The sequence below is a fragment of the Notolepis coatsorum genome (assembly GCF_963971535.1).
Source record: "Notolepis coatsorum genome assembly, chromosome: 13".
In the NCBI taxonomy this organism is placed as follows: domain Eukaryota; kingdom Metazoa; phylum Chordata; class Actinopteri; order Aulopiformes; family Paralepididae; genus Notolepis; species Notolepis coatsorum.
In genome coordinates, this window is record NC_140177.1 from 89,983,592 (window position 1) to 89,998,118 (window position 14,527).

Consider the following 14,527-nt stretch of genomic DNA (forward strand, 5'->3'; position numbering starts at 1 on the left):
GTTTTTTGGTGGAGGCTTTGTCATGGTGCGCAACAATGCCAGCATACGCCCCTTCCGCCGGGGTGCTGTTTTCAGTTGACCCCTTTGGTGCCTGTCTCGTCCGCAGTGCTCCAGGCTCGGGTCAAACGCCTGCTGCCTGGTTTAAGGGATCGACCCCTCTGGGGTCGTCTCCCCGGTGCGCTGCCTGCTTCCGCTGTAGTATAGCCTTTTGAGTGCTTCAAGTTACGGCCATGCTGACTGCCTGTGTTGCAGGGTCAGTGTGCCAGGCGGCGTACTAGTGGGGGGAAGGGCCCGCTCTTGGAGGGGCCCTGTCCGAATACGCTGGTGATGTGGGGGGCGGTGTCACTAAGTGACCGCCTGGTGAGGTCTTGATGCTTTGGCATCATTTACCTCTCCGGGCCCCCTTTTTCCGGGGATCCAGTCCCTTCAGTGGGTCTGGGTCTTCCTTCGCGCTCCGCTGCTACGGCCATGCCACGGGGTTGAGTTTGCTCTTGACCTGTTTGTATGTAAAGGTACATTGTGGATTTTTATTCAGTGCTGTGCACGAAGTGAGGTTAGTGCAGATGACGCTGAGCGTCACCAGTATTCATAGAACTTGGTTATATACATCAATCAATCAATCAAATTTATTTATAAAGCACATTTCACATGACGCGTGTCAACCAAAGTGCTGTACAGAGGGTAAATACACAAGATACATATAGACAACAATCACACTCCGTTTTATGGGAGGGCACACAGGCAAACACATAGAAAAACAGGGCATGAGTCAGTGAACGGGAAAGGCTAGTAGGTAGAAGTGGGTTTTGAGCCTCGATTTGAAGGCATCTATCGAGGGGGCGAGCCTAATGGAGGTGGGGATGCTGTTCCACAGTTCAGGGGCTGCGATAGCAAAGGCACGGCCCCCCCTGAGCTTGAGGTTAGACCTCCGGACTGTCAGGAGCCTCTGATCGGCTGACCTGAGGGACCTGGTGTTGGAATAGGGGGATAGGAGGTCTGAGATGTAGGAGGGTGTGTGACCATTAAGGGCTTTAACAACAAATAGGAGAACCTTAAAATCTATCCTGTAGCGTACTGGGAGCCAATGAAGGGAGGCAAGGACAGGGGTGATGTGGTCTCTCTTGCGGGTTCCGGTCAACAGTCTGGCAGCAGCGTTTTGTACCAGTTGTAAGCGGGACAGGGAAGACTGGTTAATGCCTATATAGAGGGAGTTGCAGTAGTCTAATCTAGATGAAATGAAGGCGTGGATGACTCTCTGAAGGTCTGCAGGGGAGAGAAGGGCTTTGAGTTTGGCAATGGTGCGTAGTTGGAAAAAACATGCCTTTACCACTGAGTTTACTTGTCTGTCAAATTTAAATTGTGGATCAAAAATGACCCCTACATAACCTTACGTTAGAGAGAATGGCTGAGGGGCTCGCCCCAGGTGATCAGCTGAATTTACCCAGGTAGAGACCAGGAATGCTGTCGGGAGGAGCCCTATATAGTTAAAAGGGGGGGAGGTGGTCCCATTTGATAGGTCAAATGGGTGAGGGGGGGAACACAGGATAGGGGACAAAGGGGAGGGGAGGGGGGCTGTCTTTACATGAGAGTTGGGGAATCAATATATTATTCCACAGTTAGTCTGTTTTTCTCTTCATAATGTGGGTGAGATTAATATATAATATACCAGGATTATTTGGAACAAGTAAAATATTGAAAAGTGAATAGACATGGTAAAAGAATGGGATCGCTGTAATCCATCGGTTATCAGATAATGAATGAATAGAAAACAATTAAAATAATGAACATTTTGGCCAATGTGATCTGTTGGTTTACCGGATTATTGAATAAAATTAATTCAAATCCTTAATTTGGTAGTTGGCATAAACAGTTTAAAATAGAAATATTTACATACATGATTCATGACTTGATTTACTGGACTAAAGTCTGTGTTAATTTGATATCAGAGATGTGGGAATATCACCCTTTTCTTTTATTAATAATGGTCTGATTTAGCCACTCAAATACCTATATCAATGAGTGGTCCTCAACTCTGATATCAAACAACAAATAACATAATCATTAGAAGCTATAGCTGTGCACATATCTTGGCCTACCTCTAGTCGCTCACGTCGTGAATCAGACATTTAGGTGTCAGCTATGTGTCTTCATGATAATATCAATGGGAGTTAAGATCATTAATACTCAACCAATTAAACACATAAGATCATGGTCGCACACATACATATTAATAAACTAATTGAACACATGTGGACACTGTCTCTGTGTGGTCAGAGTGCATAGGGTAAAACACAAAATCGTGTGCATAATTATCAGGGACACGATTTATAAATAGGCATTAACCTGGTGGCTAATGTATAAAAAAACATTTAACCGTTAACCTAGTGGTTTATATAAAAACTGATATAAAAAGTGATTATGATAACCGTTATGCATTGTTCTAGTATATTGTTGTGGTGCATACTGTCATTGGTCGAAACAAAACTTGGTGTCTTGGAACAAACCAACTGGTTCTGTCCTGTGTGTTGATAAGCTGTCCTCTGGTTGTCGTGTGGTGGGGCCAAGCAGTAAGACAGTAAAAATAATAAGAAATACATAACAAGGTGGACAATGTATGTTAGGCATTTCTCTTGGTCTATTGGCCTCTGATGATGTCCATCTTCTTGACGATGTAGCCAGAAACATTTACTCCTTATTATTCAGATGAGACCTCCAGGCGGTCGCCATCCACTCCCTGTGTACCTCGTCAAAGGTCACAGGGTTATTGGGAGTGGTGGGGTGGTCGTCTACGGGGACGCTGTAGATTCCCCGTGGAGCTTGTGTTGCTCTGCATCTGCCGTTGTGCTCATACTTGGCTTTTATTAGGCCCAGAGATATGGCGGCGGTGTGTTCTTGAATGTGCTGTACTGGTCGGTCTTCCCCTCCTCGTCATTGCGGTACCACTTGAAGGAGGATGAGGGATTGCCGGTGTAGCGGCCAGTCAGTAGGACGTTCTCTCCCACACGGATGGTGGAGATACACGGCGTTGGCCTTGGTCTGTCGTAGTCTGCAGTGCCGGGGTGAGGCCGCATGTCATCCTTCCTGTCTGTGCTCTCCTTCCTTGGGGACGTCTGTGTCGTGTGGGCTGGATTGGATGGCGGCTCTCCCACGGTTGCTGTCGTCGCCCTGGTTGTGTCCGCAGCTCCCCGGCGGTGTCCCTCGTGGTCCTCCGCTGCTGTGGGTCGCTCAGGTCCCTGGGCCGTGCTCCTCTCCGTCTGGTCCCGCTGTTGTTCGTGGTTCAGGTCAATCACGAGTCACTCCTTCTCATTCGTCGTGTCCTCTCACCAATATGATCTGAGGATGATAAAAACCTGCCTTAGACAACTTCTTATATACATGATTCAACGCCTTTCTGCTAAAGAGGAAAATCATTTAGGATTAGTTCAATTCATAGTTCAATTCATTGTGTAATACCATTATGCATGTTCTTTCTTTTTGTGATTCGCTTGAACTTACCGTTGAGTGGATGCATCTTCGTACTAACCTGTCCTTAACGGTGTCATATCTTGGAAGGTGTTTGGGTCATGAGTCGACCTCTCTGGTTCTCTTTCCTCTTTCTCGCCGCTCTGTTTGTTAAAATGTATTTTGCATGGAATATACTCATTCATTGTCTCGTCTACCTAAGTAGTATTAATTAATTTACCTCTAATACACCAAGAATAAAAAATCTACCCCTAACTAACCTTACTGTCATGCACTTGTCCTAATATATACTAACCTACACTGTAGCACTCAACACTTTGATGAACATTGTTACTCAGCTGATAGAGTTGTGTCCTTCCTGATGTCTTGTTGTATACAACTTGTAAGTTGTTTTGGATAAAAGCGTCAGCTAAATGACAACAATGTAAATGTACACATTTTACATTTTGATAATCATTGTGTAAATGATTATATTGATGTTCCAACTGGTGTTCTTGATATTTGCAGTCATAGAAATGTATTAGTTTGTTAAAAGGAAGAGGCATGCATGTTATTAGTTAGTGGAAAATAGAATTGTGAGTAATTTCCTGACTGCATTCATCAAGTATCAGTGAATCATGGTGTTCGGTATGGCAAGCTGACCTCCAGACATTGCATTCACCGAGCCCTTTCGTGTGGTTAGAGTGCAGGCATTTGCATTGTCTTTCAGCTCCACACCATCCTCAGCTGATTCTCGTGTTCAAATGTAGATTATTTGGGGTCTCAATTTGCATGACTGCAGTTGGTATCTCTCTCTCAATGTCTTGTCTGGGGTTCACATGCAAATCGTTGGAGTTTCAGTCTTTTGTGATACAATTTGAGTGTTTACAGTCACAAAACAAAAACAAAAACATGTTAACACATTCCCTGCCATGCACTTTCAGCATCTTATACCATTCTCTGCCAGTACTGTAAGTCTATGGAGATGTTCACCTTCTTTGCAGGGCTATAACTTTTTAAATTGTATTGCTAAATTGACATTACTATGGCCCATTCAACATCGATTATCTATCGTTCAGGATGTAGGAACGTTTTACTTTTTCATTCACACATTCATACGAAAATACCGTCTAGAATATAAATATGTTTTTATCGTTTTCTGCAGTAATTCCTAGAACGTGAGATATAGGCATAAATGCATATATAGATTATCAAATGCTGTTTGTTGCCGATCCACGCTATATTAAAAATTTAAACTGTACATGGTCCTAAACGTTATGACTGATCATGCACGGATGAACGGAGGGAGGGGGGGGTCGTTTATAATTCCGTGATCGTCGTTAAATGCTTTATGTAGTATGGGTGATATATAGATCAGGGCCCCGTTCCCCGTACCTGGATAACTGAGTTAGCCGGATAACTTTCGGTTAAGTCTGACTTAAGCCGGACTTTCCGGCTCCCCGTACCTGGATTGTCCAAATCACCATGACAACAGATCCAAAAGTTTGAGCCTGGTCGAAAGCAGGGTTTAAGTTCAAGTTAGCCGGATGAAGCACAGCCACGCCCCCGCAAAGAAAGTGACAGCGCGTTTCCTGAAATTATTCCCACAGTCTAGGATCTGCTTTATACCATTCTGAATTACGTTTTTGTGCTCCATTCTTCCAGAGGGGGCTTTTGAAATGTAAAATAGACCCAAAATGCTGATACTAAATTCACTTTGTCCTAAATAATGCACGTTATATATACCGTGGCGCTCGCTCGGTGCGATGTACACATTATGTGGTTATTCTAACAACGCGCAGCATTGCAAATGTGAATCCCGCGGGGATATTTTTAATGATTGAAACCTATCGCTCGTTTGGCTCTGATTCCTTTCATATTCTCCGCTGTGGATGTTTAATGGAGCGCCTGGATTGTGTTTCATTCAAGCATAAAATTGAAGTGTCTATGCGTGGATTGTGGATCTTGTCTCGTTCATTAATGTATAAACAATGAATTTATCCCATCTGGCACAGTGGCTCAGCGGTAGTGCTCAATCCTGGCAACCCAGCGACCGGTGTTCGAAACCCCGTGTTTCCAATATAATTTGTTTGAATATAATATTAATGATTATACGCCAAAGTAGCCTAGTTTCAAGTTAAAATATTATAAATCTACATGCATTGAGGATGTCATTCTTTATATAGCTCTCAACGTGCACCAAATTGAATTATTCCTACATCGCAAAAAGAAGGGAAAGACCGGGTTTCGAACCCCGGTCGTCTGCGTGAAAGTCAAAAGAAGAACCCGTTACACCACAGTGGAGATAAGTAAAAGATCGACTATACATCAATCAATGGGAAGAGAGCCGTATCGTTATTTTGTATAACAGTTTAACTAATTATTTTCGCTAGCAAGATCTCATTTGATTATTCAATCCAGCAGGCAAGTTTAAAGAAATATAATCTGATTGATTGAGGTAATGAGGGACTTAAAATGTGCCTATAGATAACGCATTTAACTTGTCGGCGAGGCGATTGAGCCGTACTGCAATATGTTACTAAAGTTTTAAATCAATTAATCAATCAATGCCGCTAGAGAATCAGGATCTCTGCTCTCGACACTTGCTGCCTTCTCGGCTGAGGCGGGCACGCGCACTTATCCTGGGTCTCAAGTCTGGCTTGAGTTAACGAGACTGAATCCACCTTCGAGGAACAGGAAAATCCCGGCTTCAAACATCGGGTTAACTGAATCTGGATAATGACATCTTGATCGACTTAGTTGAACCAGGTACGGGGAACGGGGCCCAGAGCAGTTTGCATGGATAATAATAAACAAACAGGCTGAAAGTCATGGCAGCCTCGTCTTACCGTTGGGCAATGAGACTGGAGCAAAAAGATCCCAGTTATTTGATGGGGATCCAGTCGATCCATTTCCGGTTTGTATAATACTAATACACGCCCAAATCATGTCAATTATTGAGTTATGGCAGCGATCCATATCCACGGTGTGTGGCTAGAGTCCTGCGACGATATGCGAGTGGCCGGACGCATTTAGGAGACGCACCGAGACCCAACCCGCCATTTCCGGTTTGGCAACTCGCCGATCATCCACCAGGGGGCAGTATTGAAGCGTTGCAGAGTTGTGCCGAGTCCCACTGCATCAGACAAGGCTCCGTGAGGGAAATATGAATAACATGGCGAAAATATGAAATATGATCTCAATAACGTCGTACGCGTGGATTGGCAGAATTCGCATGAACTTGAAACACGTCGTACAACGTGATTGGCGGGGGAAAGTGTTAATTTCCCACTCTTTTCTTTTGTTTTTGTCTGAGTGAATTCTCTTAACACACATTTAGCTAGTCCTTCTCTATTTCATCATCTCACACAATATATTGTGATACAATTGAGTGTCTAAACAATGCAAATCAGTCTGTCTTCTTGATTGTCTGCTTGCTTCCTGTAAACACAAAAAAAACATGTTAATTTTCCACTCCTAAGACCATTTTGAGTGTGTTCTCCTTGATTTTGAGTTCAAAACACATCTAGTCTTCATCTATTTCATCATCACACAAAATATACATATCTCATCAATGTTACTGTGGAAAAGAGGAGGCATGATTTGGCCTCTCAACTAAACATTATCTGCATTTATTTATTATCTCCAAAGAAAGGTTGTTGTTATTCTTCCTTTAGCTTTTAGATCTTGTTGATCTAAACCTCTTATTTTTAAACATAATTGTAAAAGCTTATGAGGTCTAATCGCCTATAATGGGAGTAAGTGTGTGTTACTCATAAATTGTTTCTGCTTGGGGAGCCGTTTTACTCTATAGTTTGTGTCAAAGTATTCTAAGGTTATAAAGCCTAATCTAACGTTGCAGAATACGTTATATTTGATGCACGCTTCTCTATGGTACCCCGTATCAAAACAATAGAGACGTGGGAATTAAAACATATACTGTTTTAAAATAGAAATGATTTGTTGAATAACCTTAGCACATTTGCCTTTTCACTAGCCTCGTGCAGATTCTAAGATGTAGACACCTATTTATGATGATCGAGTCTACCGGTGTGCTCACAGATGCAACAATCTGAGACAGACACTGAGATTAGCTTTATGTGACTTATAACGTGTATATTAAAGCAACATAAACCTCAAGTGATCTGAGATAGTTGTAATTCACTGTAACTGTGACAATAGTTATGTCCTGCGGTATCAAGGTTTGTTTCATACTCACCGGACAAGCTGTTGTGCTGACGTCATCCTCATAGTTCAGTTCAGTTCTCCGGTGGTCTGAGACAATGCAACCTTGGAAAAACTCTTTTGCATCTCGCTAAAGTAACACAAGTTCCAATAGCAGCGTGTACATACACATACAAATAAAACAGATAACTAAACGTGGATTTCATACACCCTCGGCCTCTGGCATATTAAACTTCACGTTAGCCCATGGATAGCTTCATATCAAACTCATAACTTCATGGCGCACACCGTGTGACGTCATCGCTCCAAGCGACGTTCACGCGTTCCCATTCACCTCGGAAATAATGCTTTGCAATCCATGCAGTACTTTTCTGCGAGCTCTCAATAGCCTGGAATTCACCTAAAACCAGCCTTTTGTAACCGAATGAACGAGCCTGTGCATCATATGCGGTTCCATGTGAAACGTAAACAAACAGACAAGAAAAAAAAACGATAATAACATAAAAACAGTAATGTGTGTGCATATCTGATCTATATTGGGTCGCTGTTCGTTTAATCGACCAGCCTCATGCTGCGATAAGGCTTGGATACCCTTGATTTACCTATACATCGTCATTAACGCATAACGACCGAACCTGAACTTCGAAATTTACCAGCAATATTTTGTAGATTCAAGTTTCAAGTTTCTTTAATAGTTGTCATACAGAAGTACAGAATACTTTTATACAAAATGCTTCTTACTGTTACGCTCCAGAGACTGTGCTAGACAAGATAAGTATGAAATAAAATAGTATAGCATGTAAAATAGAAGTAAAAATAGAGGTCACAGTGTTCAGTATAGACATATGTACAATGTTCGATGCAGAATAGAAGTAACTGAGTTACCATACAATATACAATATACTATGCAATGTACTAATATACAATACTATATAGTGCAAAGCAGAAATGGGATGAGGTACAATTTAGGTGCAATTTACAGTAAGGTGTACGAGTTGTAGTGAAAATCCTTTACCAATAAATATAAAGTGTGTTTAGGTGATCTAAAGTGTGGAGAGTGGGTGCTGCAGTGTGTTGTTTTGTTTAAAGTGAGTGTGTGCGTGTGGGGGTGTGTGCTGTGTGCATTTGATGGTTCTTGCATAGTGTTTATTGTTCGTTGATATACCATATTATATATATAATATATATATATACCATTTTACCAACACTCACGGTCTCGGAACACCCGCGACTAATGTCCCGTTTAATGTAGGACTAACGTCCTACCGGAACGTCCCGTTGTTATTCTACCCGCCTATCTGTAATGATAATGGTTTAACTAATCCGAATACATCGTTCTCAGGAATGGAAGAGATTGTAGGCTTAGTCTGAGGTTGAAACTATGAATATTACAACGTTACTCTGGTAAATCTAATTATGATTACGTCTAATAAGCCTACGTATCTTACCTTGTTGCCTATATTTTAGTCTGCACCAGCTAGACTAGGGATAGCAATCCAACAACCTATGGTGTGCCTTAACTTTTGGTCGGCACCAGCTCGACCGGGAATAGCACTACAACCCAGCAAATCCTCTCAGAACCGCCTGATAAGGACCGGGGTACACGTGTTTCCCCCGTAACGATTCTCAATACAGATCAGATATATTAATGCACATTACTCTCACTCAGCCATGATCTCAATATTGACAACAGAGAAAAGCGGGAAGGTTTTAATTCCTTGCCATATATTTGGTCGACCATTCTATTATACTCACTTTTCTCTGTATAGATGAAATAATACAGCATGCCGGGAAGACGCAAAGAGTCCATCACAAGTTCATAGACGCCAATTGTGGGATATTGTGGATATCCTGATGAATGTTCTCAGTCAACCGAGGTTCAGTTAATAACACGGTTTATTAACCAGACAGATAGAAATGTACAAATAGTAGTTAGAGAGAATGGCTGAGGGGCTCGCCCCAGGTGATCAGCTGAATTTACCCAGGTAGAGACCAGGAATGCTGTCGGGAGGAGCCCTATATAGTTAAAAGGGGGGAGGTGGTCCCATTTGATAGGTCAAATGGGTGGGGGGGGGGGGAACACAGGATAGGGGACAAAGGGGAGGGGAGGGGGGGTGTCTTTACATGAGAGTTGGGGAATCAATATATTATGTAATATTGTGGATGTAATAGCTCAAACAAAAATGTTATGAGCCCACAAACTCACTAAGTCATTGTCAGGGCCGCCTGGGAGAAATGCGAGGCCCTGTGCGAGATTTAAACGCGAGCCCCCCCCCCCCCCCCCCCCCTAAAAGGTTAAAAAAAAATATATATATATATATTTTTTTTTCTTCTTTTTTTCATACAGTCAACATATTCTTAAATAATAGCGCTGCCCGAGGCTGGGCATGATACAGTCAACATATAGCAAGAGAGAGAGCGAGAGAGAGCTCCCGTTCTACAGTCAATATACAGTGTTATCGCTGCACAGACCCGGCAATGCCCCTGACCCTCCACCAGAGCAAGGCCAGAGAGAGAGAGAGAGAGAGAGAGAGAGAGAGAGAGAGAGAGAGAGAGAGAGAGAGAGAGAGAGAGAGAGAGAGAGAGAGAGAGAGAGAGAGAGAGACACATTGGAAAGAAACAACCCAAAACCAGAGCAAATTGAAATGCTATTTGACCCTAAACAGAGAGTACAGTGGCAGAATACCTGAGCACTGTGACTGAAGATCCTTGACTAGGTACAGACTCAGTGAGCACAGCCTAGCCATCGAGAAAGGCCGCCATAGGCAGACTGTGTGTGTTAGAAAGAGAGAGAGAGAGAGCATGTGTGTTTGTGTGTTAGAGAGAGAGCATGTCTGTGTGTGTGTGTGTTAGAGAGAGAGCATGTATGAGAGATAAGCAAAGATGAGCCCCTAAAGGATATTCAACTTTTAATGGAAGAACAAAACAGAAGGAAAAGATAACTTCACAAAGGCAACATGAATATACATAGATCCAAAAGGACAAAGATCAACACTTAAATCCAAAGAGAAGAGGGTCTATACCAGAGAAAACAAAGTAGCAAGGAGCCAATGGCCGACATCAGCTAAATAGGCTAACTGCAAATAGAGTAGCCAGGTACTGACACCAGGAACACACACAGCTTTGGCCAACGCTACCCAAGCTACACAAACGACCAAGACAATTCACACACAGCACATGTCGTATCTCCAAATGTTGTGAAGTAACATATGCTTTGCCTGGAAAAAAACATCATTATCAACAAAACATTCGGGAGGGGAAGGAAGGAAGAGTGGGGTAATGTCCAATGGACATCTTACCTGCACCAAGGAACGCAGGGCGAAAGGCAGCAACACAGGTCTCCACGTTAATAATAATAATAATAATAATGACTTGGATTTATATAGCGCTCTTCACTGACCCAGAGCGCTTTACGTTGACGAAAGGCCTCTCGCTGGCGGGACAAAAAGAAGCTATGGCCGGAGCCTTGTCATGGTGCAGGCCCGACTACATCTTCTGTCAAAGATGATGTCGTAGTCAGAGTGCCAGGGCCTGCTATTCTCACGGCTAATGTCAATGGTCGTAGCACAAGCTAACAGCTAACTCTAGGCTAACTGATAGCATCAAGCTAACGTTCCCAGCCAAGCGAAAACGAGCAGCTAACGTCGTAGCTAAACAGCTAACTGGCTAACAGTTAGCTCAACCCGGCTATCGCTAACCACTAGCTAACGCAGAAGCAAGCTATGCGGCTACCACTGAAAAACTGTACAACGTGAGAAAAGCAATACAGGCCAACACTTCAGACAGCCGCTGTGTTTTCCTCTTCTCATCCGAAGAGAGAAGGGAAAAAGAAGGCAATACACGTCCCACTACAGAGTGGTGTTTACCATAGCGGTGCCGGCAACAAGTCCCTCGCGGACTATAGCCGACTTGAGCATGGAGATATTCTCATAATGAAACACCAAGCTCACCTCCCTCGCACCAGGTGCTGACACCAGGCCACACACCGTTAGCTACTACAACAGCTAGCCGGCCCGTTTGGCTCCAGAGAGAGAGAGAGAGAGATATATCCACGGCGGGAATAGAATAGAGTGCATTAAAAACTCACCAAACGTCCAAGAGGATGGAGACAACCGCGTGGAGTTGACGAAGTTCATCTGCCGAATGACCGTCCTCTTCATCTTGGCATAACAATGCTGCACATGCTCTCTCTAGGTTAACTAACGCTAGTTAGCCTTTAGCTAAGCTAGCTACTAGCCGACATCATCATGGCTATCCCGACTGAACCACACGTTAGCACTCAATATTATAACGTAGCTAAAGCTAACTAGCTGTCCCTGCCTTTAGCCGGGATGGCTAGCCTGACTGAACTGTCTAACATGCAACAACTTTCATCTTCAGTCCATCTGCCGAATGACCGTCCTCTTCGTTTTGGCTGGCATAACTAAGCATAACCTCCAAAGCTGCATGCGCGAAATAGTCAAACGCAGCTGACGCACGCCGGCGTACACATGATGTAACCCCTCCCTCCCTCTGGGGCTGCAGAGCCCCAGAGCTCCAATAGTGAGTATGTCTGCTGCAGAGCCGCAGAGCCAGGAACATTCTACAAACGTGTCTAATGTGAAATATATAAGCATATAAGCAAAACTAGATTTTAGGTCTGTGATGAAAAAGGGCCTCGCGGGAAGGGGGGCCTCACAAAAAAATAAAAAATTAATAAAAAAAATTATAATAATAAATAAAAGATATTTTTTTTTTATTGTGCGAGGCCCCCCTTCCCGCGAGGCCCTGTGCGACCGCACTGCTCGCACACCCCCTGAGGCGGCCCTGGTCATTGTTAATGGGCCAACTCACTTGATGAGTCGCATTAACCCCCCGGGGAAACCAAATTATGTCACCCATAGGAGAGCAGACACAGTGCACTGCAGACAATACTGTTTTCAAGTGTAGTACAGTAGGCCCAACTCAACACAAGTTGAATAGTCTACATGGGCTTAATTTATGATTTTAATCTATCTATCTATATATCCATCTATCTATCTACAGAAAGCGCTGTCTGCCTTCCTGGACACTGAGACACTGAGGACCCGTCTGCACTGTGGTGCCCAGGAGATTCTTCCCCTGGAGAGGGAGATCAGGAAGCAGAAGTATAAGTGAGGAATTACCCATAATTCTATTCAAGGGTTAAAGGTTCACCTCACCGTGTTGTTTCCTACATATTATGCTACACCAGAAAGAATATTTTATCTAATAGGATACTATTTTATCCCATTAAGGATTTGAAAACTGTCAAACAAATGTAATGTTTCTGTTCTGTCCTATCTTGGTATGTTAGAAGCAAGAGGAATACGTTTTAAAATAATAATAGTAAAGAAATAGTTTACACACCATATTTACTGCACATGTAAAGTTCTCTTGTATGTCATCATCAAATCAAAACACTCTCCCTTTGAGTCACTGTGAATGAAATGTAAGCCTAAAATATATTTACTTGAGTAGGCAATATGTGTGTGAACAAAATGGCAGGTCCCACGCTGTCAGCGTCTACATTAAAGCCAGCCCAAGAGTGCTTCCGCATTCGCCTGATTGGCCCCGGTAACGCAATGCAATGCGCATTTTTTTTGTTGCCACTCACTCGCGGAAATGGAATACATATTATCCAAACGAGGACCAGATTCACTCATAGCGCCATAACGTTATTTCGCGAGCCCAGCTGTCAGAAACTGTACATTGTAACGTTAACACAGCCCAGCTGTCAACTGTACATTGTAACGTTATGTTATTTCGGGCGTTTTATTCATAACGTTATTTCGCGCGACTGTACATTGTAACGTTAACACAGCCCAGCTGTCAACTGTACTTTGTAACGTTATGTTATTTCGGGTATTCATAACGTTATTTCGTGCGACTGTACATTGTAACGTTAACACAGCGCAGCTGTCAACTGTACTTTGTAACGTTATGTTATTTCGGGCGTTTTATTCATAACAAACATTGACGCGATTCCGCCAACACATATGTAATATTAATAGGTTTTGCTATAGAATAACAGAACAGATTGACAGGTGGTGACAAAGCACTGGGCATTTATTTAAAAAGCTGTCAACTGTACTTTGTAACGTTATGTTATTTCTGGCATTCATAACATTATTTCGCGCGACTGTACATTGTAACGTTAACACAGCCCAGAAATAACATAACGTTACAAAGTACAGTTGACAGCTGGGCTGTGTTAACGTTACAATGTACAGTCGAACATAACGTTACAAAGTACAGTTGACAGCTGGGCTGTGTTAACGTTACAATGTACAGTCGCGCGAAATAACGTTATAAATGCCCGAAATAACATAACGTTACAAAGTACAGTTGACGGCTTTTTAAATAAATGCCCAGTGCTTTGTCACCACCTGTCAATCTGTTCTGTTATTCTATGCATAGCAAAACCTATTAATATTACATATGTGTTGGCGGAATCGTGTCAATGTTTGTTATGAATAAAACGCCCGAAATAACATAGCGTTACAAAGTACAGTTGACAGCTGGGCTGTGTTAACGTTACAATGTACAGTCGCGCGAAATAACGTTATGAATAAAACACCAGAAATAACATAACGTTACAATGTAGTTTAAAACGCCCGAAATAACATAACGTTACAATGTACAGTTGACAGCTGGGCTGTGTTAACGTTACAATGTACAGTTTCTGACAGCTGGGCTCGCGAAATAACGTTATGAGTGAGCGAGTGGCAAAAAAGAAAATGCGCATTGCATTGCGTTACCGGGGCCAATCAGGCGAATACGGAAGCACTCTTGGGCTGGCTTTAATATAGACGCGTCCTGTCATTGTAAACAGTAAACTTTTCAGGAAGCTTTCTAGCTTCAGTGTTCCAGGAACCCCATTTTCTGAGTGGTTTTGATTATT

At 42.9% G+C, this 14,527-nt stretch overlaps 1 protein-coding gene across 1 annotated transcript in view; it reads left to right on the forward strand.

Annotated features, from left to right (window-relative positions):
- trpa1a (transient receptor potential cation channel, subfamily A, member 1a) overlaps positions 1-14,527 on the forward strand; it is a gene marked incomplete at both ends in the record, with an annotated part of 132,351 nt that overhangs the window by 117,515 nt on the left and 309 nt on the right. Inside the window, 2 exons of the mRNA XM_084327736.1 lie at positions 3,182-3,281; positions 12,652-12,758. Coding sequence (XP_084183862.1) covers positions 3,182-3,281; positions 12,652-12,758 — 207 coding nt within the window. The remainder of the gene's footprint in view (positions 1-3,181; positions 3,282-12,651; positions 12,759-14,527) is intronic.